Source organism: Hyalella azteca, unplaced genomic scaffold (genome assembly GCF_000764305.2).
Source record: "Hyalella azteca isolate HAZT.00-mixed unplaced genomic scaffold, Hazt_2.0.2 contig12009, whole genome shotgun sequence".
Classification (NCBI taxonomy): domain Eukaryota; kingdom Metazoa; phylum Arthropoda; class Malacostraca; order Amphipoda; family Hyalellidae; genus Hyalella; species Hyalella azteca.
This window is the reverse complement of record NW_025941981.1, coordinates 466,419-493,682: the sequence shown is the minus strand read 5'-3', so window position 1 is coordinate 493,682 and position 27,264 is coordinate 466,419. Positions and strand designations below refer to the sequence as shown.

The window sequence follows — 27,264 nt, the reverse complement described above, 5'->3', positions numbered from 1 at the left end:
CTACATATGACCTGACACACTGAGTTTTCAATTCCATAGTGTCTATAAAATCTTCGTCCACGAGTTGTATTGTGGATTTCAAGAACCATAATCAGCCATAATCAGTGATTTATCCCGTGCAATATTGTTCATTTTCATTTATAACTAACTTAAAATCTATGCACATTATACCGCCTGTAAAATAACGTCTCGAATTCTCCGATAATGACGTTCCTTGAATAATGTCATAAATAAATTTACAAACACCGTTCAAAAATACTGACAAGGCTTACATCAGCTGCCCATGTAAAAAGTTTAATCATTTTTTTAATGTTAAATAGTACTCAATCTGGTGATTCATTTCATTTTTCTTGTGGCGGGGATTTTTGGCGTTGGTTGTTGAAGAATTGAACTGCCCCTACATATAATATATACAATACTCAAGTGTCTTACCTCAATGTTAGACTTGTTTCAATCTCAATTGCAAAACAGTATAATTCCATAAATATAAAAGTTGAAATACAGGGCTGATTATTTACGAATATGCTCATACTTAGCCCCCAAATTATTTCAATAATTAGTTTTCTTGACATCATCCTTTTTAGCAATATCATCCTTATAGGTGACGCAAAATTTTTGTGCTTTGTTTTAATGCTGCTTGCTAATGTTAAAGGAAGATAAAAAGCGTGACAACATGTGACTTAGTTAACTATTGCTATTTCCTCTGACCTTGCGTTCCGTTTGCAACAGCCATCGGATGCGACGACAGCTCATCTTGCCCACCAAGCCAAGCCTGCATCAACGCTCAATGCCAAAACCCTTGCGTTGCCAATAATCCTTGCAAAGCTGATGAAGACTGTAAAGTGCAAGATCAAGAGGCTACCTGCGTTACAGGTATGACTAGATGGATGTCTCACTGAATCTCTGTTCGTGTGAAGGATCTGTGGGCAATGAATTTTAACCTCACATTTTGAACAAATCGCATCGCTTTCGCTTTTTGATTCAATTGTTTCCGTAACTAGTGCATTTTTTTCATCCGGGCAATTGTTTTAATTTTTAATTTAAATCAATTATGTCAGCATCAAGTTATTCATCTTGAAATTCATTTTTTTCAGTTGGATGCCGCGCTAACACTGACTGTCCCAGCGACGAAGCTTGTATCAATAAACAATGCAAGTCCCCGTGCGACACGAGCGCCCCCTGCGGCTACTCGGAGAAGTGCGAAACTAGAGACCATACCGCCTATTGCATTCCAGGTGAGTGCTCGCTTTACGTACTAATGAAACCAACGACTGAGCGTATTGTATCACAATATAAGTTTGTATAATTAATACAATGACGTACGCTGAGTTTCTGGATCGTTAATCATGCCTTGTCTCGCCGCCCCTAGCTTGCGACTGCCAAAAGAATGAGGACTGCGACCCAGACATGAGCTGCGACGGCTGCACATGTAACCCCACAATAGGTAAGACTTCAATGACTGGAATATATCCTATATAGTATTTTTTTATAACTCATTTTTTCAGCATTTGTTTATTATTCGACCGTCTGATGTGATCTCCGGAAGGATTTCAATTTATGGAAGACCGTTTCAGGGTTCACACCTAATCGTAAGTACCAAGTTGGAACTCATTGCTACTAATTTTTGTGCGCTAGTATTTTTGTACATATCCAAGTTATTCCTACTAGCAGCTAATTTTCAGTCATTGGCATTGGACTTCATTCGTATTTGTATTAATGCTATTTATTTAGAATAACGTATGTATATTAGGAATGGTTCGTGGTTCATTCGTTGTGCATCAATTAATTACGCTCTGTAAAGCTTTCACTAACCCAAAGACAATTGAGAAGACAAGCATGTGTCTCGTCAAGCGTAGACTGCCTGGAGTTCAGGGCGTTACTAGCTTCTTGTCGAGCTTGTGACACAGCAACAGATAAACCTTAGGTAATTCTGGACTGCTGGACTGCATGAGTTGCTTTACCGCTGCCTCTGCAAGAAATATCAACGCTTGCTTGTTCTGTGCTTCGCTGCTTGTACAATATCAACATGTCTGCATCAAGTGATATGCTGCGACATTAGACGAAGATTTCGACTAACCAGTCCTTGCTGAAGACTAACCGCGATGGCATGGACAACATCTGCATGGGGCACTATGAATATTCCGCATGGACAATTTTGAGTTTGACGTGAGTTTTTATACAAGTTTCGTGCTGTGTTGTTTTCTTTAGCAATTTTCCTTCCCAGGGATCGGTGTTGAACTTGTTCACTGATTTGCTTTAAGATTTGGTGAAGAAAGCGGATTCACTCCTTCATAAATTTCACGAAGTTTTTCAACATTCTCTTTAAATCGAGATAGAAATAACCGAAATTTAAAGAATATTTTACTTAAATCGTGCTAATGTCTATAAATTCCTGGTCAACACTCATTTACTTCTGACTTCTTCTCAATACTCTAATCATAGTTCTAAATTTAATGTACCTACTCCATGTCTCTAGTTTTCCGGGCTGTCTAACCATTTTATCTTCCAACAAATAAAACCTACTAGCATAACTACTCGATCAACCTTCAAACCTACGAGCTCTACTGGTCTGATTAACAGATAAAATTGATCTACCTACCTAATCTTATTACCTACCTGCTACCTCCCTAATCTAGTCACCTACTTACTCTTCCTACCAACCTTCTTACTCTACCTAGCCACTTACTCTTCTTACCCAATAACTCTACCTACTGATTTACTCTATCTATCCATTTACTCTACCTAACCTATCAACTTATTAAACCTACTCACATTTTAATTTTGTGTAAAACGCCCAATCGTTACTCAAATCATTAAGGTCTCGAGTACGATAAATGCATGAAAATCATAAATTGAGCTGCAATATAATTTTCACGAAATTATTCACTTTGCATGCTCTCCCACAATTTATCAGAAATGAGCAGTAAGTTATAAGAAATAAACATCATAATAAAAACGCTATGTCGATAATCGTTGCAAATCTAAAACCATTCTAATAACTAACCCCATCGAACATGTAATTAAAAAAATAAATGAACCATGGCCGCTAAAGTCCCATATCGTATAGGCTGTGCCATTTATTTTGTATGGGAATGAATGACTAGCCAGTTTAACAATGTCTATAGAACCAATCTTTGAACAGTAGCAGTAAATTGCAAAACTCGACATCGTGTGTGTTTAGTCGTATAACATTCTGTAAATTGTGGTGGCTTACTTCCATTTCAGTTTTAGCGTCTGGCACTCCTACTTCTACGGCACCATCGTTACTAACTACTGAACGAACAGGCCATGATAGCTTTAATATTTCTGGCACAACTGATGCTTATGATTTCACTCGCGAATCTTTATCAATAACTACATTCGAAGAATCACTGTCTCTTTACACCACGGCCGATACTTCATTTCAATCCAAAGAAAATATTTCCCTGCCGACTGAAATTCCGAGTAAAAGCATAACTGACCATACCAGCCTATCCATAACCGACTCATTCGGAACACCAATGACAGATAGTGACGGAAAATTGGTTACGAAAAAACGCGTTACCAGCATCCCCACAGAGCGACCACTTGAAACTTCTGAACTGTATACCGTCATAGATGAATCAGGTCAAGCTGTAACTGATTCGTACGGAAAACCGATCGTGATCGATCCTCAATCCATTGTCACTGACGCTTATGGTAATCCCGTGACCGATAGAGATGGCCTCATCGTTACCAAATTTCCTCTCATCCCAGATACTACTGCTTCTGAACCTGATTTGTTTATAACGAGCTCACGTGCACCGGAACTAGTAACAGATAGATACGGAAATGTCGTCACGATCACTCCTTCAACTTCTACTCCAGTTGCTAAAATTGTAACTGACTCGTATGGAAAGCCTGTTACAGATAAGCATGGTATCCCGATTACCTTTCCTCGAGATGATACGACAGAACTTCCTGATAACCGTACTGCTGCCCCTAAGCCAGGTATATTCACGACTTCGAAAAGCCCCATTAAAATTGTCACGGATAAATACGGTCAACCTGTCACTGATGCCTATGGTTCTGTAGTGACTGAATCTTATCCTGGAGATGCCAAAGTGACGACAATAAAAGATGATCCTCTGAACACCACTGTTGGTCTAATGGTATCGGAAAAGCAAACAGCGACCAGCACGACATCGCCATCCACGATCCATTATGTTACCGATTCTTCAGGAAATATCGTGACTGATTCATCCGGTAAGCCCGTCACTATTTCGATCGATAAACTCGCAACTTTCCCCACTCCCAAAGATGGAACCTCGACTGATCCTAGCATCATATACGCTACCGACTCATCCGGATCACCAGTGACAGATGGTGACGGAAAATTTGTTACGAAGAAACGCGTTACCGGCGATCCCACAAAGCGACCTCTTGAAACGTCTGAGCTGTATACCGTCACAGATGAATCTGGCCAAGCTGTAACTGATTCGTACGGAAAACCGATCGTAATCGATCCTCAATCCATTGTCACTGACGCTTATGGTAATCCCGTGACCGATAGAGATGGTCTCATCGTTACCAAATTTCCTCTCATCCCAGATACTACTGCTTTTGAACATGATTTGTTTATAACGAGCTCACGTGCACCAGAACTAGTAACAGATAGATACGGAAATGTCGTCACGATCGCTCCTTCAACTTCTACTCCAGTTGCTAAAATTGTAACTGACTCGTATGGAAAGCCTGTTACAGATAAGCATGGTCTCCCGATTACCTCTCCTCGAGATGATACGACAGAACCTCCTGATAACCGTACTGCTGCCCCTAAGCCAGGTATATTCACGACTTCGAAAAGCCCCATTAAAATTGTCACAGATAAATATCCCACTCCCAAAGATGGAACCTCGACTGATCCTAGCATCATATACGCTACCGACTCATCCGGATCACCAGTGACAGATGGTGACGGAAAATTTGTAACGAAGAAACGCGTTGCCGGCGATCCCACAAAGCGACCTCTTGAAACGTCTGAGCTGTATACCGTCACAGAAGAATCTGGCCAAGCTGTAACTGATTCGTACGGAAAACCGATCGTAATCGATCCTCAATCCATTGTCACTGACGCTTATGGTAATCCCGTGACCGATAGAGATGGCATCGTTACCAAATTTCCTCTCATCCCAGATACTACTGCTTCTGAACATGATTTGTTTATAACGAGCTCACGTGCACCAGAACTAGTAACAGATAGATACGGAAATGTCGTCACGATCACTCCTTCAACTTCTACTCCAGTTGCTAAAATTGTAACTGACTCGTATGGAAAGCCTGTTACAGATAAGCATGGTATCCCGATTACCTTTCCTCGAGTTGATGTGACAGAAATTACTGATGACAAAACTGCTGAGCTCCATCCGGCCACAAATATATTTAATAGTGACTTTACAACTAATTCCTTCATTGAATCGATTGATACGGAGAGTACGACCAACAGCAGTTTGACTGATGACGAAAGTTTACATCCTTCTTGGATTCCTGCTTTGCTACCTAAAGACAATTTTTCTTCCGAAGTATTTGTCAGTGGTACTGTGTGCAAAAGAGACAGTGATTGCGTTACAAGTCAAATGTGTTTGCGTAAACACTGTTCCGACCCTTGTCTAATTGCCAAGTGTGGTCTCATGGCTTCATGTTTCGTGCCCAATCATCGGCCCATGTGTCAGTGTTCTTCTGGGTATTGGGGTAATGCTCTCATCGAGTGCACCAGAATATTAGGTATTTATTTACCTCTAGCCTAGTGTATATTCAAAGACAATGACCTTGTCTTCCGGGCATCGTTTCATGCCTCGATTTCTGTTCTTCGTTTTAAACATTTGCATGTGCAAAACGTCTGAGGATTTCGCATTTTCTTATTTCTTGTCTCAATTTCCAACTCAAAATTTGCAATGCTCTTTTCCCAAAATGCGGGTGTTGCGTCCCTTTTGCGTTTCTTTTTATGACACTTTATTCCGATTTCGTTTTTTTCAGATTTGCTTACAGTTTTCCTTAACGTTTGATCTAATTACATGTCATATATTCGTAGAAACCTTTTATAGAAATGAAAGATCGATCACTTATGAGCTTCAAGTCTTTTTATTTATACTTGGACTTACGGTAATAATTCTGAATAATTTAACTTGATCTCATTAGCATTTATGTGAAAATTTCCTCTAGTAATCTGATCACATTGCAATAGAATTGTACGAGTATCATTGAGTAATGCATCAAAAATGATCACGAGATTTTAATTAACCCACCGCATTTTTGTGCCAATTTGTAACCCACTCTTGTAACCCGTGAGTCGAAAGATGTTCTCTTTTTACACGCAAAAAATATGGAAAACTTTTGGTCCCTTTATCCGCTGTTTGTGTGTAGGGAAAAGTTTCTTTTCTTACATTAATATGACTTTCTGTGCTATAAATAACGTAGTTAAGTTTCTACTTATTTATGCATGCTGTTCATAGTTGAAAGGAGTTTTCTTGCGTACAATTTGCAGGCACAACTCGAGAGGCTATCGAAACACGGGTGACAACCCCATCAAATATTGCCTCTGCCACAGAGACGGCTTTCCTCACTCCACGTCCACAGATCACACAATGTTTACATGACTCACATTGCAGTGCCTCACATGTCTGTTATAAAAAGAACTGCTTGAGCCCCTGCCAAGTTCCGAATTCATGTGGCCTCAATGCCCAGTGTACGGCTTTGAATCGCAAAGCCATTTGTTTCTGCCCAGCTGGTTTTTCTGGGAACCCCATGAAAAATTGCAAACAAGGTTAGCATTCGCTGAAAAATTAAACGTTTCTTGTATCTAATATTTAGTTCATCTCATGTCGATCATTTCTTAGTTGATCTATCGTATTTATTTTGCTGTTCCCAAGTACGATTTAGACCGGTGGTGATAATAAAATACCAAAGATAATAGTGCTCAAATAAATGCATGTAAATCATGTGTTGATTGAAATGAAAATCTAATGGAACTTCAAAAAGTTGATTATTTATGTCAAATCGATTATACATGCTTCTTTCCTCTCATTTGATTCAACTTAAGAAGAATACTATAATTCCCAATTACAAAGTTCAATACCCGGAACTATCCTGCAGAAACCTCGGAGCCTGAGTGTACCTCAGATGTTGAGTGTCCGGAAACGCAAGTTTGTTATAATCGAGTTTGCCAAGACCCTTGTATCTTGGCGAGCCCCTGTCCACAAGTTGCTGAATGTGTCACCCACAAGCACAGACCAATTTGTCGCTGCCCCGACGGTTCTATTGCTAAACTTAACAAACCCCATTGTGAACCGCAAGAAGAAATCGATGGCAGTAAGGGAATTCTCTTCTCGTATCTCTGTTCTTTTTTTCCTCTTCTTGACGCTGTACGTAAAAATGAATAGCAATTGTGTGTTTTTTTAAGCAATCTCGCTGCGTGTTCCAAAAGCACCATATTGAAATATTGAATCAATCGATAGATGTCATTCATATTCAAATGTATCATTTTCAACACCTACTGAGTCCTGGAGTAAAAATTCTACATTTAAAGTCGTTTAATCTAGGAATAAATTCCAGAGGAGTGTGAAATCTTTAATTCTGTCAAATAATATCGTTACAATCTTCCATTCGCTGAAAACTATTTTTGATTCTTCTATGAAGTCTATTATTCTTGATTTCTATCAACCACTATGTTTTTGAATCCTTCTCTTTCGTGTCCATTCTGATATTATGCTTCGGACTATCTGACATAGCCATTTAGTATAAATTAATTTTCTTTGTCGTAACATTAATATTACTAAGTGGTTTTATGAAGATATTGGTTTACTGATCAACATTAACTTGGAAATTCATAACCTGTAACTGGTGACTATTGATTCTGTATTTGTTGTTCACCTTGTTCATTGAAATACTCACAAACTAACTATCCGTGTTACTAATGTGCGTTCTACTTACAAAGAGATTAGATTGATTAGTGCCGTAGATGCCGGCCTAGCATTCGTGGTGCACTACTAACTTGCACTACTCTAACCCAACCTCCAGCTGTCGCCTGTGAGTCTGACCAAGGATGTCCCTCGACACAGTCTTGCCTGGAGGGCAAATGCCGCTATCCTTGTGAGGATAATCCTTGTGGTGAGAACGCTGAGTGTGTCAATAGCGAACATTCTGCACAGTGTCGATGCAGAAACGGTTTCTCAGGCGATGCACTTCAGGGATGTACTCCTGGTGAGTGTTCTTTTTCAGGTGCCTTCCAATTGTATGATGTGGTTCTTCACGTTCTTGCATTATTTTTAGCCTGTTATGCTCTCAACTATGATGAGAGAATATGGAATTTATTGTGAATAAAATGAATGTTTTTATTTCTCTGCTTCTAGAAAGGGCTCAAAATGTATTCATTTGACATGATTGATAAAATATTTTGTGATTTTTTTTCTTTAGCTCTCGGAAAAGATAACTTTGAAATAAGGTTTCTTTCTTGAAATACTGTCAAAGTGGGAGTTAACATCAGGATTATTTCGGTTGATAATAATCTGTTTCCTTTGTATCGACTCTAACCTTGGACTTGAATTACACACAAATATACCATACAACAATACATATTATGCAGTGGGTTGCTCCGGGCCTAAAAACTGTTCAAATGAAGAAGAATGCTACAGCGGCCAATGCTTGAGTCCATGTCGCGCGTCTTCCAACCCTTGCCCTCCCACCGCCATATGCAAGCCCATAAACCACTCTGCCTCATGCCTCTGTCCTCCCGGGACGACTGGCCTCCCATTTGTTGGGTGCTCGCCCGTGGCCTCATGTAATGCTGATGCTCAATGTGGCCTCAATGAAATATGTCTTCAAAATACGTGCACTAACCCTTGTTCCAATACGTTGTGTGCGTCGGGAACCACTTGTCAAGTCATTGCAAGAAAACCTTTGTGTCTTTGTCAAGTTGGCTACACGGGCGACCCCCAGCAGGGATGCTATAAAATAGTCTGTGGTCATGATGACGATTGCAATGAACATGAAGTCTGTTCTTCGGGAGTGTGTCAGAGCGCATGTGGTAGATGTGGTGCAGGCGCACAATGCATAGCTAGGGGCCACACGTTCGAGTGTGTTTGTCCTCCTGGTACTCAGGGTGATGCCACTCAATCCTGTAACACAAGTAAGATGTTTTATCAGTCAAATTTCCTTACATATTATGTTTTCGTACAATATATACGTTGTTTGTTACATACGATGTGCACGTCACTCAGTGAATGAAACTGAACAATCAATACTGAAACACTTGATACGCTACATGACTCACTAACATGACGATCGCTTCTTCAGTCTTCGGATTCTGCTCGTCGGATGTAGAATGCATTCTGGAAGAAGCGTGTCTGTCAAGACAGTGTCGAAATCCTTGCACAACTATCCCCCCTCCTTGTGGAGTCTCTGCTCAATGCACTGTCATAAACCATCGAGCGATCTGTCAATGTCGAGATGGTTGGGAAGGGGACCCGCGCAAACGGTGTACCCAAGGTAACTGAACTGCGACGGTTCATGCATCCGCTGTACGAAGCACCACTTGTTTGACTTTTGATGCACCCCGCCACCAAATTTGTTTTGGCTGCATTTGATGAGCTTTCCCTGCGTGCTCTGGGATTATCTTCATGCCGAGTTACTGCATCCCAACGGCTGCTGGAGCCACTTTTCGACAAAATAAGGCTCGCAATGATTTCTTCATTACCAATTTAAAATATTTCACTACGAATTAATGCATGGAACTAAGATCATAACGATCCCTTTTTTAAATCATTGCCTACTATTTTTATCGTTTTTAAAATCTTGGCTACAATGGCACTGACATTAGTCGGACTTACTTCCGTCGCTATCAAACGCTGCTGCTCGTTTTGCGCAAAATGCATGCAATGCATTACGATTTTTTGCTTCGTGTGTCTCGTACGTCTCTCAACTCCCCTATGCATGCTCGTGAATCCTCTACCGTGTTCATCAATGACTGTACCCCTTCTTCTATTATTGCGAGCATTTATATTGCGAGTCCTGACGCATGTTCCTTTGCGTGTTCTCGATATAACAATGTTTTGGCGAACGACGATCCACTTATATTCCTTATTTGTGTACCGCCTTCGTGAACTTTTCTACTTGGGTCGATGGGCTCCGTTAAATTTTTGCATGAATCCGCATAATCTTTTTTCTGTTTTTGAGTGTTTTTTTTGCATCAGTGCAAACTCCCGAGGGGGCGTGTGGGCGACACGAAGATTGCGCCAGCGACCGTGAATGCGAAGTCGCGACCAACCGCTGCGTGGACCCGTGCGCTGACAACCGCTGCGCTTCGTCCGCCATTTGTTTCACCGTCAACCACCAACCGGTGTGCAACTGCCCTGAGGGTTACTCAGGCAACCCACTCCTCGAGTGCTTCATCGGTGAGTAATTCGATTCTTTCTTGTCAGGCCGCAGAATATTTGGCATTGAACATAAATTAGTTTGATCTTTCGATCATACTTCTAGCGGAAGATAAAAATATTTCCGACGAAGTTTTTCAAGTGTTCGTTCTGTACGATCCTCAATGTTCCAAGAAATTAGATGATAGTTTTACTAACGAATCATTCTGGCCCTTACTCTGACAGGTATATATTCAGAGACAATTAAAATAAAAACATCAATGAGATACAAAACCAAACAAACTGCAAGTTTTTCCTGTTATGCTGTCTGCGTTTTGCACTTATCCGCGCTTTTGAATATTTGTATCCACACAAGACTCACTGAAGTTTGAATATCTCCAATATCTCCATTACATTATATCATCTCTCGAGATTTCCTAATCTCTGCAATGCCTCAGCTTGCGCCGCTCGACTCAGGCAAACCGCTCAAGATGAATAGGGAAAGTCTGCGAATTTCACGGGCTTGTTCATGCTCCTAATGTGCTGCTTTTCCCTCTGTAAACATTGTTTTATATTAATTAAGGTCAGATCACTTGTTCTTGAACCTTACATTACATTTATTCATTTCTAGTAATGATGCTAAAAATGAATGCCATTATTCTGAAAATAGACTTGACAAATGTTATATATACTTTTACAAATTATTTCTAAGTATTCGTACGAAACTCATTCCTAATTTTTCAGTGAACACGTACATGACCTTTATTTTGTAGTATCAACACGGCTGATATTTCATTATTTTTTACTAATCTAGAATCCTAATTACAGTACACTTGTAATGCCACTATTCTCTTATAATTCTGGATCTATGGTGCGCAACGCAACGATTGACGATTATACTGGGCTAGAACTACACAATTTTGAACCCCTACACAATTATTGTATCCTGAATTGTGTCCTCTGTTCAACAGTTCTTCTCTGTTCTTTACTCTCTCACTCATAAAACTATACACTCATTTACTCTTTATTTTTCGGTACCGCAATAATTCGTTAACTTATCTACATAAAACTCTGCCTTAACTTCATCCGCTCTGTAATTTACAAGTAACGCAGTCTCCACTTCAAATACTCTGAAACTAATTTACATAAAACTCGGTCTCCACTTCAACTACTCTGTAACTTATTTACATAAAACTCTGTCTCCACTTCAACTACTCCGTAACTTATTTACACAAAACTCGATCTCCACTTCAGCTACTCCGTAACTTATTTACATAAAACTCGGTCTCCACTTCAACTACTCCGTAACTTATTTACACAAAACTCGATCTCCACTTCAACTACTCCGTAACTTATTTACATAAAACTCGGTCTCCACTTCAACTACTCCGTAACTTATTTACATAATACTCGGTCTCCACTTCAACTACTCCGTAACTTATTTACATAATACTCGGTCTCCACTTTTGCAATTCACACTTCGGTACTCTATCTTCGCTGAAGTTTATTGTTCTGCCTGTCCTGTATAACTGATACGATTACGGGGCATCATAGCTGGGTGTGACCGAGACGAGGCTTGTGATGCCACAAGCAGCTGTAGTGAGGGCAGGTGTGTGCCTTCATGCTCTCTTTTCGAGTGCCCTGCCAACACCAGGTGCCTCACGCCTCTGCCACACACGCCTCAGTGTCGGTGTAACTCAGGATACTCTGGGCCTAATTGCTCTACTAGTAAGCTTCTTTTTTTCCATGTACTTGAGTAATTCATATATTTATACCATTACTGTGCGCTATTGTACAAGTTTAGCTTCCTTTAGTAACTTGGATACTTGACATGTAAATTTAATATACTAAAATTCTGTCAGAAACATTCTTCCCATATCTCATTTTTGGTAACATGTTGCTTGCTGTCATTAATTTTCCGTGTAGTCCGCCTGGTGTTCATTGCTTTTTCTCTTGTTGCTGCATCATTCTTCTTTTATGAATGTATCACATACAAGAATTTACATTTATTTTCGAACAAAATTAACGATGTTTTTATGTAAAAAAACATGCCTCCGGTCATTGTTCATTCAATCCTTTATTTTTGACCCCAGCCGTGGGCTGCCGTGACAATAGCGCCTGTCCTGCTGATGAAGCCTGCATCAACGGTCAGTGCCGTGACCCTTGCACTTGCGGCGTGAACGCCAAGTGTGAAGTGCACAACCACATCGCAATGTGCAAGTGTCCTCCAGGCTACCAGGGAGACCCGTTGGTATTTTGCCAAGTCCCTCGGAACCCTTGCGACACGAAGCCCTGTGGTGAAGGCGCTCTATGCGATCTCGACGACGGTCATCCTATTTGTTCCTGCCCCAAAGGCATGACAGGAAATCCGTTCCATAAATGCAGTGAGTATGAGTTTCCCATAACAAACAGAATTAAATTATATTTTCGCCATCTCTAAAAGAAACAGTAGTTATGGTCGTTAACAAATGCGGCATTATAACCATGGTGAGTGAAATTTATTTCAATTTTTTCCAGTACCTCAAGGAGATGAATGCGACAATAATCAGTGCGGACCAAACTCTGGCTGTCGAATTATTGGTGGAGCTCCTCAATGCTTCTGTCTTCCTGAGTACATCGGAAACCCTCCGCATGAAACCTGCAAGTTACCTGAGAATCCATGCGAGCCTTCGCCGTGCGGCCCCAACACCGACTGCAACATAATCAACGGCTACTACCGCTGTACTTGCCGAGCTGGCTTCGTCGGTAGCCCAAACACAATCCGTGGATGCGATAAGCCCGTGAATCCGTGCGCTCCGAACCCGTGTGGACCAGGAGCTTTATGTGACCCTGGCGTCCTGAACTTCTGTTACTGCAGACCTGGTCTTGTCGGAGACCCATTTTCGGGCTGTTTTGGTGAGAAAAAAATATTTTTAGAGGCTGTTTGTTTCAATAATAAAAAGTTTCTATTGATTCACGTTAAACACATCATGTTATTTACTGATTTCTGTTGCTTTTTTTCAGAGCCTGAACCAGAATGTTATCCCGGAGCATGCGGCATTAACGCGGAGTGTTTCAAAATCGAGCGTAAATTGAGCTGTCGATGTCGCTCTGGCTACGCCGGAGACGCGTACACTGTTTGCCGAGCGGTGCCAGACAGTCCGTGCGAGCCAAGTCCTTGCGGCAGCAACTCTGTGTGCTCTGTCGGCAACAACAAGTCACCAGTGTGTGCGTGCCAAGCAGGTTTCTTCGGTGACCCATTAAGACCTGAGGGATGCAAACCCGAATGTGACGACGACAGTGATTGTTCCTTCGATAAAAGTTGCATCAACACCCGATGTAGGGATCCTTGCCCCGGTGCATGCGGCATCAGTGCTCACTGTGATGTTGTGGACCACAAACCCCAATGTTCTTGTCCGGCTGGATATACTGGAAACCCATATTCGAAATGCGAGGTAATTTCACTGGACATTGGGAAGGAGCACGTCACTACGGAGCGTCCACCCGTCAGTCCATGCGCGTCATCACCATGCGCCTTCAACGCCCAGTGCTCCGTCGAGTACAACGTGGCTAAATGCACCTGCCCTCAAGGATACCTCGGCGACCCTTACTCACAGTGCAGACCCGAGTGCTTGGTCAACAACGAATGTGACGCCGACGAAGCTTGCTCCAACCAACGCTGTATCAAACCTTGCACTGGATTGTGTGGCGTAAATGCCGAGTGCGAAGTTAAGAACCACATTGCCGTCTGTTACTGCCCTGACAATTACAGCGGCAATCCCATGACTAGATGTACTGAACGTGAGTTGCATCATCGTCTGATATATCAATCCTATGCATTATTGATGTCATACAACTTTCTTCCACTTTTACTCCATATAAGTTTCACTACCGTTCTTGATCTTTTTGAACTCTTTTCGGCTTCCTGGAATTCATGTCGCTATTGTTTCGTCCATTGTATTTGTTTGAATTTCTAAAAAAATTTCCTCGTTTTTTCTATCAGTGCCGACGCGTGAGCCGACACCTGAGCCTAACCCGTGCTACCCCAACCCTTGTGGACCAAACGGATTGTGTAGCCCGAGTGTTGGAGGAAGCTTTGTCTGTTCGTGTGCTCCTGGTTATCTGGGCACGCCTTGCCGCCCCGAGTGCACCTCACCAACCGATTGCCCCATGAACGAAGATTGTCGCAATCTGAAGTGCGTTGATCCCTGCCCCGGGACCTGCGGCATCGACGCCATTTGCTCGGTCATCGGGCACGCGCCCATTTGCCGCTGCAGAGAAGGCTTCACAGGGGATCCATTCAGCCGATGTTACGTTGAAGGTAAAATTTTTTGTGAGTTGGAACTTGGCATAAAGAATGCGAAACGTGTTTTAGCCAATATTTTTTATTTCTTTTCAATTAGCCACCAGATGAAGGGTATATACTAGTCATTCATTAAGGTCGATGATTACCATGAATCATTTCCAACGCTATTAAAGTTAAAGCTATCAATATTGTACCATGAGAATTATTGATGATCCTTAATTTGGCAACTTCCTCATTTTTCCTGGACAGTTTTGCCTCCCGTAACAAAGGACGACCCTTGCAATCCTAGCCCCTGTGGTCCCAACTCCGAGTGTCGTGTGGAGAGCGGACGTCCAGTCTGCACGTGTCTACCTAATTTCTACGGAGGACCTCCTAACTGTCATCCCGAATGTGTGGTGAACTCTCAATGTTCGACTTCTCTTGCGTGCATCAACAGGAAGTGTCAGGATCCGTGCAAAGGATCGTGCGGTGATCGTGCCCAGTGCACAGTGCAGAACCACAAGGCTATGTGCACCTGTCCTCCGTACCTGACCGGAGACGCTTACTCCAGGTGCATCGAAAGTAAGTACATCTTTGCTTGTTGGGTCTGATGGGCTGTTTCGTATCTGCATCGTGAAAATCATTTCTATTTTCCGTCATCTGTGACGCTTCTTATCTCGTGCATTTAAGTTATTTGAATCTGATTTTCTTTGTATAGTTTCTTGGGAAATGTGGTATTATCACACATACGTTACAACATTTCCACCCTAGCGCTCTTTGGTACGATTCTATATTTTAAAACAGAAAATGTGTAAAATAAATGTTTGTGTCATTTGTCTTGCTGAAAAAGCATGTGTTTGCACAGTGCTAGAACTTTTTCTCATCTCCCTCAATCTAGTTCCTGTTACTCGACCGCCTGTCGTTACTCAACGGCCTGATCCTTGCGCTGGCAACCCTTGTGGCCCCAACTCAAAATGTGATGTGTACGGCAATGAGCGGGTTTGCTCTTGCTTACCATCATACGTTGGATCTCCTCCTCAATGTCGTCCAGAATGCGTAAGGGCAGAAGAATGTTCTGCAACGAAGGCCTGTTTAGGAAACAAGTGCGTGGATCCGTGCCCCGGGATTTGTGGAGTAAATGCTGAATGTTTTGTGGTGTCTCACAATCCTATATGCAGCTGCATTCATGGCTACACTGGAGATCCTTTTGTACGATGCACTGAAATTCCACCTATCTCAGTTACTCCGCGACCAACAACTCCTGCCCCACCTATTCCTGCTTACACTTCGCCATCCACTTTGGCCCCAATTGGAGAACAAAAGGAGATCACCGACGAGCCCGTGACGCCTATCAGAGCTACAACGACCACACAAAGCCCCCTTGCTATCCAACCTTCTCTTGAAGAACCTGCATCGTATGATCCATGCGACCCATCGCCGTGCGCAGCCAATGCAGATTGTAAAACTGGATATGATGGCAAGCCAATGTGCCAATGTAGAGAAGGATACATCGGAGATCCGCTCGTGATCTGTGGTCCACACTGCGTGATTGACAGCGATTGTGACCGAGGATTCGCCTGCATCGGAAGAGAGTGCAAAGATCCTTGCCCTGGTGCGTGTGGCTCCAACGCCGTGTGCACCGTGTCCAGTCACCGCCCCAAGTGTTCTTGCGTTGCAGGATTTTCCGGAGACCCTTACGTCGCATGCATCATCCCTCCTATAGGAAAAACGACGAGTAAGCAGTTTCAGCCTGTAATTAGTAATTTTATTATACAATCTGAACGTTTCAACATTATTCGTGTTAACCTTATGTTCTTGCAGTCAAAGATAGTAATAACAATTCTTCATCTAGGATATTCAATTCAAAGCAGTGACGCCGAAACTCATTTGATTACAACTTCTTGAATAATTTTTGAGTCGATCAGAAATTTGAGCCTTTAATGTTTGGATTTCCTTCTACTTCGTGGTTTTATTCATTTCGTAGCTCGTGTGATAAGTTGAATGAAACGGCAAGCGTAACGTAACGAATTAACCACAAACCAAATTCTAATTTTTCATTCCATGCGAGAGGCTCCTAAAGTCATAAATGCGTTAAAAATTGATTTGCACCTCCTGTAGATTTTTTTCAGTGATGCTTTTGATGCGATTGGATATAAAATTATTGTTTCCCGTAAAAATAAAATCTAATAGGATCGTCTAAAGTAACGGTGCTTCTTTCAGTAGTATTTGAAGTACAAGTTTTAAAGTGGAACATGTCGCTTCCTTCAGCTGCTGGGCCTCTGGAGCCTATCGCTGACTACCCGCAACCCTGCGAACCAAATCCTTGCGGTGCAAATGCCGAATGTATTCCTGTTGGCGCCGGAAGGTGTCAATGCATTCAAGGATATTTCGGCAACCCTTACGACGTGTGTCGGCCGGAGTGCACCGTCGACTCGGATTGCCCCTACAATCGCGAATGCAGGAACGAGAAATGCGTTGATCCGTGCCCGGGAACCTGTGGCTTGAAGGCCATATGCCAAGTCGTGACGCACAAACCCATGTGCACCTGCTCTATGGGTTATACAGGAGACCCTTACACTGAGTGCCGCATACAACAGAGTAAGAAAAGATGCGATCATTCATTGCTTTCTTACAATCCTGAGTTTTACTATTTTTACTTTTGTCTGAATTTCATAAATTTTACCTGGACCTTCATTTCATTTCAATGTTTCCGTGTATATTTTCCTTGATTTTGGATGCATTTATTTGGAAAAACTATTTGCTCTGTGTTTATATTTTAAAATTCTATTTGCACTGTTTTTCTTGCATCTTGTACACGAGCTCTTTGATGCATTTTCATCGTACGAGTTTAAGGTGCATGTTTTATTTCTCTTAAGTTACGACTGAGAAACCCCGGGATCCATGCAACCCATCACCATGCGGTCCCAACGCGCACTGTCGAGTCACATTCAACGGCCGTTACGACTGCACATGTCTGCCGGATTACTTCGGCCAGCCTCCTGACTGTCGTCCAGAATGCGTTGTGTCAAAAGATTGTCCGAATGACAAGGCGTGCATTAAGCAGAAGTGTAGGGATCCGTGTCCGGGGGTGTGCGGCATTGACGCTCTGTGCGAAGTCCGTGACCATAACCCGATCTGCTTCTGCCCCAAACATCTCACTGGTGATCCCTTCACGAGATGCGTTCCGTTCAAAGATCGTGAGTAGTTCCGCTCTCTTGGTTCTTATTTAATCCAGCTAATTCAATACAACGCTGTGCATAATCAACCGCCTCTGATCAAACCAGTAACGTGCTAATATTACAAAAGCTATAACAATTTTAAAAATAACAACTATCAATTTAACTGTAGCATAAATTTTCCATCAAGTAACTCCAACATAGAAACTATATAAAATTGTAGAAACAGTTTTCAACATCATGGGATCTAACACGACAAAACACAGTTAATCGACCAATCGGCCTGTTTACACAATTTATTTATACTTCATCACTTCAGCGCTCGGCTAACAAATTCAATTCTACTAACATTGCAGCGCCGCTCTCAAGCACTTCTCGGCCTGACACAGAAGTCACAATCCCTCGACACCCTCCTGTTACTGCGTCAGTGACTCCAACAAGCCCTGCCAGCGTAGCAGTAACTCGAGAGCCCTCTGACCCTTGTGCTAATAACCCGTGTGGTGAACGGGCCGAGTGCAGACCTGACGGTGACTACTTCGACTGCAGATGCCCAGAAACAATGTACGGCAACCCTTACACAAAGTGCAGACCAGAGTGCACCATAAACTCGGACTGCTCCAGAGACAAGGCTTGCGTGAAGGAGCGATGTGTTGACCCGTGCGCTGATGCCTGCGGATCTGGAGCGACGTGCTCGGCCATTATGCACAAGCCTGTTTGCACGTGCCCGTATGGGCTGTCTGGTGACCCATACGTCGCCTGCACACCCATAACCACTACTTGTGAGATATGCTTGTCGATAAACTTGCATGTTTAGAGTTACAATTGAGCATTTAATGTACAATATGCACGATATATATTCAGATTCATGACTCTGATTACTCTAAATGTTTTTTTCTATCTTTTCAGACTCACTTGAAATATTTGGTCTATCGTGCAAATTATCTATTATTTTAACTTTATTTTTTCTTGGATCTATAATCCAAGAAAATCTCTGATCTCTAATCGAATCTTGTCACTATTTATTTCATTTTCCGGTTTCGATGTAAAATTATTTCCTTCTGTCTCTGTTTACACTTATATTATTTGTATGATAATAATGCGTATCATTTAATCGACATTTAACATTATTTACTAATGTACGTTGTTTGATGATTAATCTGAGCACCTATCTGACCAATAATCATGGAGGATCATCGGTGTTTTCACTAAACATGCTTGTCCTACTAGCGCCAAGCACGACGTCGGTATCTCCGCGCGATCCTGTCATCCAAGGAAGATTCTGCGCTAGAGACTCGTGTGGTGTGAACGCAGTGTGTGAGGACCTCACTGGTGAAGTTGTATGCAAATGTCCTCCTTCGCATCCTGAAGGAGATGCTCGTGAAGCTTGCAGCCCTCAGTGCCGCTCCAACGACGATTGTAGTCGTACTGAAAGTTGCATAAACGGCCTTTGCGTTGACCCATGCCCCGGCACATGCGGCGTTGCGGCTCAATGCATTGTGCAGAACCACAAGCCTCTCTGCGACTGCCCTCATGGCTACACTGGCAGTCCTTACCGGCAGTGCCTACCAATAATTGGTATGCATGTGTAATGCGCGGGAAAATGACCATACTATTAACGTCTATTGTGTCGCTTAACTTGAGACTAAATTCTGAGAATAACCCTGGATAATAGCTCTTCTACAATTTCCACTAACGACTCCTTAACAACTTCCTTGTAGCCGAGAAAGAAGAAAAAGTCGACGGTCCTTGCTCTGAGAACGAGTGCGGTCCACACGCTCTGTGCCGAGTGGAAAACTCGCAGCCCGTTTGTACATGCATGCCAGGACTTACTGGCTCACCGCCAAACTGTAAACCTGAATGTCTTGACAATCAAGACTGTCCACGAGAGGCTGCTTGCATTAACCAGCTGTGCCAGAACCCGTGTCCAGGCGCATGCGGCACCGGCGCTCAGTGTAGCGTGCACAACCACTCGCCGGTGTGCACATGCGACCCACCCCTCACGGGGAACCCACTTGTTGCCTGTATCAACGCTACTTGTAAGCAAATTACTCATCATTAATTTTTCTCGATCATGAACAATGCACTCTTTACTGTATAGCATTCTGATTACTTACCGGGGAAAGCTAACTACCTATTAACCGAATTACTGACAGAACTTTTTAACATTAAGCATAATTTCAATACATAATGCAATGCACTGACGGAACTTTTTTTCCGGTGTTTTAGTATTAAAGATTTTAATTCTATTATTCCAACAGTTGTGTCATTTTATGTGATCGACTTTGCTAGTGGTATGTATTTCACCTTGAATGCTCCATGAATGTCAAAAATGTAGCTTTATAGATAGTCTTTATTATTGATATTTTTTTATTTTACATTTTTCAACGACTTATATCTTTGGTTTCATTGATCCAAAGTGAATTAAATGGAATTGGATCCTATAGTTAAGAAGGATAGATAGGTTGTCGTCCATTAACTTCTCTTGTTAAGATAGATGTATATGATCGGCCGAATGAAACTACAATAAATTGTCTCTCATTCATTTTCAAGTTCTTGCATGATGGCTAATAAAGTGGCTAAAGTATGGCAAACTCTGGTAACTTCATCTCTTGAGGTGGTATTTTTGAAGCAATTTTGCGTCAAAAATACTACGTCATACTGTGTCAAAAATGTTACGTCACACTTCATTAAAAATACTACCTCCGATACTCACGCATGCCCATGCTTACCACAGCCGTACGCCGCCCGTGCGAGTGTGGACCTAACGCCCAGTGCGAGGCTCTCAACGGCCAAACCAAGTGCACTTGCTACCCTGGCTACTTCGGAAACCCTCACACTGGATGCCGTCCAGAATGTGTCATTAATTCGGATTGTCCCAAGTATTTGTCGTGTAGAAACAATAAATGCACAGACCCATGCCCGGGATATTGCGGCGTTTCCGCACTCTGTGAAGTGGTCAACCATACTCCAGTCTGTACATGTCCTGAGGGCTCTACTGGAGATCCTCTAAACCGATGTGTTGAAGGTAAGTGCGGATTTATCATGTTGTGTTCTATAGATTTCCGTCCAATTTTATTGTGGCCCGGAAAAATTACAAATTATAGAAATCATGAACGGAATCTTAAACTCATGAATGTTTCGTCTGTACCACAACTGCCACATCGAACATCAGTTAATCCTTGCACTCTTAGTTTCAATTCCGTTTTATTGTTGCAACGGAGAAACTGCTAATTGCAGGAATCATGAAATAAATTTAACCCTCTACCGCCGTGTGTCACTCTCCGGGAACATAACTTTCAACTTAAATTATACGTAAGCTATTGTTTGTAGCAAGCTGAGGACGTTTGTACACAACAGAGAACATTTTAAAGTTGTCTTTACGTGGTGGCAACCATCAGAGCAAACATTTTACGCTCTCTAGAACGTATTCTTTTTGGGAAGTAGGCTCGTGACAATATTGCTCCGGTTACTCGTGTCAGGCAGTAGAGGGTTAAAACCAAGCATGCTTCGTCCACAGCGGAACTGACTCCTCGACCACCAGTTGATCCCTGCACTCCTAATCCGTGCGGAGTGTACACCGAATGTCACGTGAGCGGTCTGAGGCCAGTTTGCTCGTGCATGCCAGGCTATCTTGGCTCCCCCGATGCTGGCTGCAGACCTGGTTGTGTCGACAATTCAGAGTGTCCTCCACACGAGGCCTGCATCAACCGACAGTGTGCCGACCCATGCAAGGGTTCATGTGACCCGTCGGCCGAGTGCAGAGTGAGCATGCACCATCCCAAGTGCAGCTGTCCTGACGGGTACACCGGCAACCCCTTCACTGGCTGCTCCCCTAGACCGGGTAAGCGTTTATCTTGTGAATATTGCATTTCCATGACAACTCATTTACTCCATAGGGACTTTAAACTGTCGAGAATTCAAAAGATATCACCCTGCATACTAATTTTTCTTTATTCTTATGCATCTTTCATAAAATAAATTTCTAGCTGGTAAATGCAATAATTAAAGTATCTTGCGATAGAAATTAAGTAGCTAATTTATAATTCCCGTGTAAAATTACCCTAAATAATCTCAATGCTCGCATTAAATTGAAACAGACTGCAATCGCATGATTTTTCAGTCGCTGACATCAGCCCATGTCACCCGGACCCCTGCGGCACGAATGCTCTGTGCCACGTAGTGGACGTGACGAGCTACGACTGTAGGTGTCCCCCTGATTATTACGGCAACCCTTTCGTGGAATGTGGGCCCGAGTGCACAGTCAACTCTGACTGCCCTCAATACCTGCAGTGCATTAATCAAAAATGCGACAACCCATGCCCAGGAGCCTGCGGTTTCAACGCCATTTGTGAGACAGTGAATCATCAGCCTATGTGCGACTGTCCTAGAGGACTGGAGGGAGACCCCAAAGTGGCGTGCCGGACTCGTGAGTACAAAGCTTGTATTAATGCATCGCATCATTGATTGCTAGTCTTGCCATCATGTCTTGGTCTGTGAATAAGCATCGTTTTCTTTGTGATGTTGCTCGTTAAATTTGTAATGTTTCTTTTTAATGTATGTGCACTTGATTCTCGAGATAAATTATTTTGTCTTGCTGTAGCATGATATATTTGTATGCATATATTTGTATGATTATGAACATTGTTATGTTTATCATTGTAAACGCATGTGAATGTGCATGCACCACACAAATGACCAAGTGCACCTTGATCCTGACTTGACTGAATAACTGCATGCCTATTTTAATTATATGGGTTATTTTTACTAACTTATATCAACAGTTTTTCACTCACAATTGTTATTATTAACGTCAAATTTTTGTTGTAATACATTGTTCACCCTACATGTTTCAACTCACCAAGTACAACCATGTTATTAACGAAATAGTGATCGGTGGTGTTGGGAAGGCGTATTACATAACCAATTTTCTGTAACCCAGTTATCAAGGAAAACTTACTTAACAAAAGCGATTACCATGTTGAATCTTTCAAGTTCCCTAGATATCTCACTCTGTATATGGCTCTTAACACTCGTATTTCAGTTCAGTAGTTTTGAAGCTTTTTCGCTTTGCTTTGCGCAGAGCGTTACGTGTTCCAGTATTTCCAACGTTGGGCTCCTCTTAATTCAAACATCTTTCACCGAAAATGGTTATTAATATTTCGTGAAAATTATGAAAAGATTCATCGGTAAAGATTCATCTTTCTTGGCTTATAGACTGAACGTCTTCAGAAAACCGGCTTCTTGGAGTAACTACTTCGTACGCTGACATCTGCCACTTATAAACTGTTCGCAAAAAGTAACTACAATTCTATGAAGAGTTTCGTCTTGGGAGTAATGCAATTTTAGGCTTCTAAATCAGCATCTGCTTTTGTCCTTCTAAGGAAGATTAACATTTCTACGAAAGTTCTGCAATTTCTTTTGTGTATTTTGATCAATAAAAATGTTGCTAAAATCTGCTTTTAACGCTGTAGCTATTTCTACCGTGGCAACGCTGAAGCTAAAGATCGTTAACATGACGAGACTTGTGACGAATGACTTATCACCTGTGGACGTCGATCGTACTTCTCGACACATCATTTTCGCAACAGGTGCTCCTGGCAGAGATAGGCCAACTCCTGCCGCAGAGGCTCCTAATATCCCAGCATCTGCGGACTATGATGCCAGTACTGCAGTCACACCACTACCAGCGCCAATTCAAATTTTGTGCGAAAGAAATGACGACTGCCCTGACGACAGCAGCTGTGTAAACAAAGTTTGTGTAGACATTTGCCGAGCAGGAGTATGTGGAGTAGAAGCAGAGTGCCGTACGTTTGCCAGCAGACCCGTTTGTAGCTGTCCACCTGGGACTGAGGGCAATCCAACCATAAAGTGTGTAGCAAAACTGACCAAAACAAAGCCTCCCATTGCTCAGACTACGTTTCCTCCGCAACTTTTCGACATAAACCCTATCAGAGGTTCAACTCAGACACGTCCTCCACCTGTCACATCGACCACTTCGTATCCGCCTCCTCCTGTCTCTGAACCACTACCTGCTCCAATCTTAACTCCCATTATTGTTGCCTGCAAAGATAACAGTGAATGCCCGTCTGACAATAGTTGTGTCAATCGAAATTGCTACGATGTTTGTTCGCTGGGAATTTGTGGTAAATCGGCCGAGTGTTCCGTTTATAATCATCGACCAGTGTGCACTTGTCCACCAGGAACTACAGGATCTCCGACTCGTAGGTGCGTTGCGTTACTGAAAGACATTCGACCTACTCAATCACCTATCGCGGACGATCATGAATTAGTGGAACACGTTTATTTGATACCACAATCGATAACCACGAACAGACCCACGCCAATAGGAATCCCATCTTACCCTGAAGTTCCTATGGCGACCATAGCGCCTGTAAGCAAAATTCCTACTTCACCTTCGATAGTTGTAGGATGTGAAAGTAATACAGAATGCACAACTCGCACGACTTGCGTTAACAGACTATGTCTGGATATTTGCTCGCCGGGTTTATGTGGAGAAAATGCCGATTGTAAAACTGTGGGACACAAGCCATACTGCACATGCCCGCCTGGGACCACTGGAAATCCGACAATGAAATGTTCTGCATTGGCAACTGAAAGACCGGGAGTGTTGCTGAGCCCTATTGGTGTCGCCACGAATTACGACGAGCTACCCGTAGTAGCTATAAGTGAAGATACATCCTCCACTCTCCCCCCTATAGCTATTCATTCATCATCAACCTTAGATCCGCTTTCAAAATACGAATCATCTGAGTCCTTAATCGAGGTTCCTCCAATAATCGTTGCTTGTGAAAACAATGATGATTGTCATGTAGGGATGTCGTGTGTTAATCATTTGTGCTACGACGCCTGCGCTTTGGGTGTTTGTGGATACAGCGCTCTTTGTGTTTCGAACCAACATCGACCTGTTTGTGTCTGCCCTCCGGGTACTACAGGGGACCCTCAAGTTAGGTGCTTATCGCTGTCTACTAGCGTTCCTTCGAAAATTCATCCAACTGCAGAAACCTCTACATTCACATATCCGAAAGATATTAAGCCAATCAAGGATCAAACAGATCTGCCACTGTTAATTTTAACCGAAAAGCCAATGTCTGGACAGCCTTCTGTTGAAAATTATCCATCCGTAAAAATTCCTGAAATGCCAAAACTTATTATTGGCTGTGAAAGCAACGATGGATGTCCTTCGGATAACTCTTGTATAAACAAAGTTTGCTCTAACTTGTGCTCTCATAAACTTTGTGCTCTCGATGCCGAATGCATAACTGTTGGAAACAGACCTGTGTGCACCTGTCCACCTGGGACAACTGGTAATCCAACTATTAAGTGTTCAGCTACAACCACGGACAAGTCAATTACGGCAATAATTGACACTGAAACTTCTCTTCCTGTAGAAGGAAGTCACATTAAACCATTGAAAGAAATTCTTACTACATTGCGACCTGTAGCCATTGATTCACGGCCAACTACTGAAAAAATGCCTGAACGACCAACTCCCTCACCGATTGAACCTCTATATCCTATCGCCTGCCAGAATAATGATGGGTGTTCTACTGACAACTCTTGTATCAATGAGCTCTGCTATGATGTTTGCACTCTAGGAATTTGCGGTGAAAATGCTGAATGTAAGGTTGACAGTCACCGACCAGTGTGCAGTTGTCCATCAGGAACAAGTGGCAATCCTTTGCATGGGTGTGTTGCTATTACTACCGAAGAAATTGCCCCTATCGCCCCCATATCTGCAACCACCTCAAGAATTCCTGATGATATTTTACCAATTTCCATGGACTCCCAATTGCCGTCTCCGGTCGGAATTCCTTCTCTCCCCGAGATATATGAATCAACCATACCTGATCCCCCATTTGTCCTTCCAACTCCAGGACAAATAGCCGTTGGCTGTACTACAAATGATGACTGTCCATTTGAAGATACTTGCATCAACCGAATATGCATGGACATTTGTTACTCAGGTTTGTGTGGATCTCTAGCTGAATGTGTCACCAAACATCACAAACCTAAGTGCATATGTCCTCCTGGCACAACGGGAAACCCAACAATTAAATGCTCTGCTCTAGCCACGCATATGATAGAACAGATTCCTCCACTTTCTGAAAGCCACCCAACTCTCAACGAACATCCAATTTTAGCACAAACAGATCGTCCTTCCCCTCGTCCTCAACCAGTAGGGGAGGTCCCAGAACACGATGAACCAGCTCCAAAAGTACCGATTTACATCCAAGAAATTTCGTCACCCGCCCTCACGATAGCGTGTTCAAATAACGATGACTGCCGGTTTTCAGATTCCTGCGTAAATAAGATGTGTTACGAAGCTTGTGCTCTCGGTATTTGTGGCATGGGAGCTGACTGCATTGCTGATCAACACAGGCCTGTGTGCCACTGTCCTCCGGGAACTTCTGGTGACCCCCAGGATGGTTGCTTTGCTACATCTACTGAAATCCCCACTACCCAGTTTCCAATTACGTCGACTTTGAAAATTATCAATGGAATCATTGAAGCAATTTCAGACAAAACACCAACTAAACCTCCGCCTCTCGCTGACGTTGCACAAAAAATATTTGAGGAACCAATTTACTCTTCTCCTGTTATCCCAGTCACAGTGAGTATTTCAGTGGGTTGTGAAAATAGTGACGACTGTCCTTCTGATAATTCTTGCATAAATCATTTGTGCTCGAATGCCTGTGCTCAAGTTCTCTGCGGACAAAACGCTGACTGCAAAACAGAGAGGCACCGACCAACGTGTTTGTGTCCACCGGGAACCACAGGGAATCCAACCAAGAAATGTACATCTTTAACGGCAGACGTTAGTGTAACTAGTCAGATTGTTCCTGAAATTTCTACCAAGACGAAAGATTTCGAGATCGTACCTCAGAAGATATCGCCGACGACTCAAGAACCGATCGCAGTATTCCCGCTGTATCATGCGGATGAAGAAGACTCGTACCGTCCAATACCTCAACCCATTCTACCCATTATGTCTGTCTCGTGTGAGAATAATGACGATTGTTCCACTGATAATTCGTGCATCAACCAGATTTGCTACGATGTTTGCGATTTGGGAATTTGTGGTGATGAGGCTGAGTGTACCGTTTTCACTCATCGTCCTGTGTGTGAATGCCCTCCCGGGACAACTGGTAATCCGCTTCATCGTTGCATTTCAGTTTCTACCGAGAAAGCATCAAGTTTAGTTCCTCTATCAGGATCCACCATAGGAAGGCCCGATGATATTATTGTCCCGATCTCTGTTACAACCCAATTACCTTCACCCACTGGAATGCCTTCCTATCACGAACATCATAAGCCAGTTAGCATCAACGTACCATACATACCCTCAACTTCTATACCCGTAGCTGTGGGCTGCTCTTCAAATGATCATTGCCCAATGAAAGATACGTGCGTTAACCAAATTTGTATTGATATTTGTTAC

At 42.6% G+C, this 27,264-nt stretch overlaps 1 protein-coding gene across 1 annotated transcript in view; it reads left to right on the top strand.

Moving 5' to 3' along the window:
- The window catches only part of LOC108675679, an 83,500-nt gene that overhangs the window by 6,994 nt on the left and 49,242 nt on the right, over positions 1–27,264 (top strand). The window contains exons 4-21 of the mRNA XM_047883088.1: positions 730–873; positions 1,095–1,235; positions 1,370–1,444; positions 10,206–10,406; positions 12,458–12,748; positions 12,882–13,259; positions 13,368–14,144; positions 14,347–14,664; positions 14,899–15,210; positions 15,527–16,363; positions 16,897–17,226; positions 17,505–17,825; positions 18,161–18,583; positions 19,032–19,379; positions 19,523–19,840; positions 20,539–20,829; positions 21,322–21,645; positions 21,925–22,230. Of these exons, the coding sequence (XP_047739044.1) occupies positions 730–873; positions 1,095–1,235; positions 1,370–1,444; positions 10,206–10,406; positions 12,458–12,748; positions 12,882–13,259; positions 13,368–14,144; positions 14,347–14,664; positions 14,899–15,210; positions 15,527–16,363; positions 16,897–17,226; positions 17,505–17,825; positions 18,161–18,583; positions 19,032–19,379; positions 19,523–19,840; positions 20,539–20,829; positions 21,322–21,645; positions 21,925–22,230 (6,135 nt within the window). The remainder of the gene's footprint in view (positions 1–729; positions 874–1,094; positions 1,236–1,369; positions 1,445–10,205; positions 10,407–12,457; positions 12,749–12,881; positions 13,260–13,367; positions 14,145–14,346; positions 14,665–14,898; positions 15,211–15,526; positions 16,364–16,896; positions 17,227–17,504; positions 17,826–18,160; positions 18,584–19,031; positions 19,380–19,522; positions 19,841–20,538; positions 20,830–21,321; positions 21,646–21,924; positions 22,231–27,264) is intronic.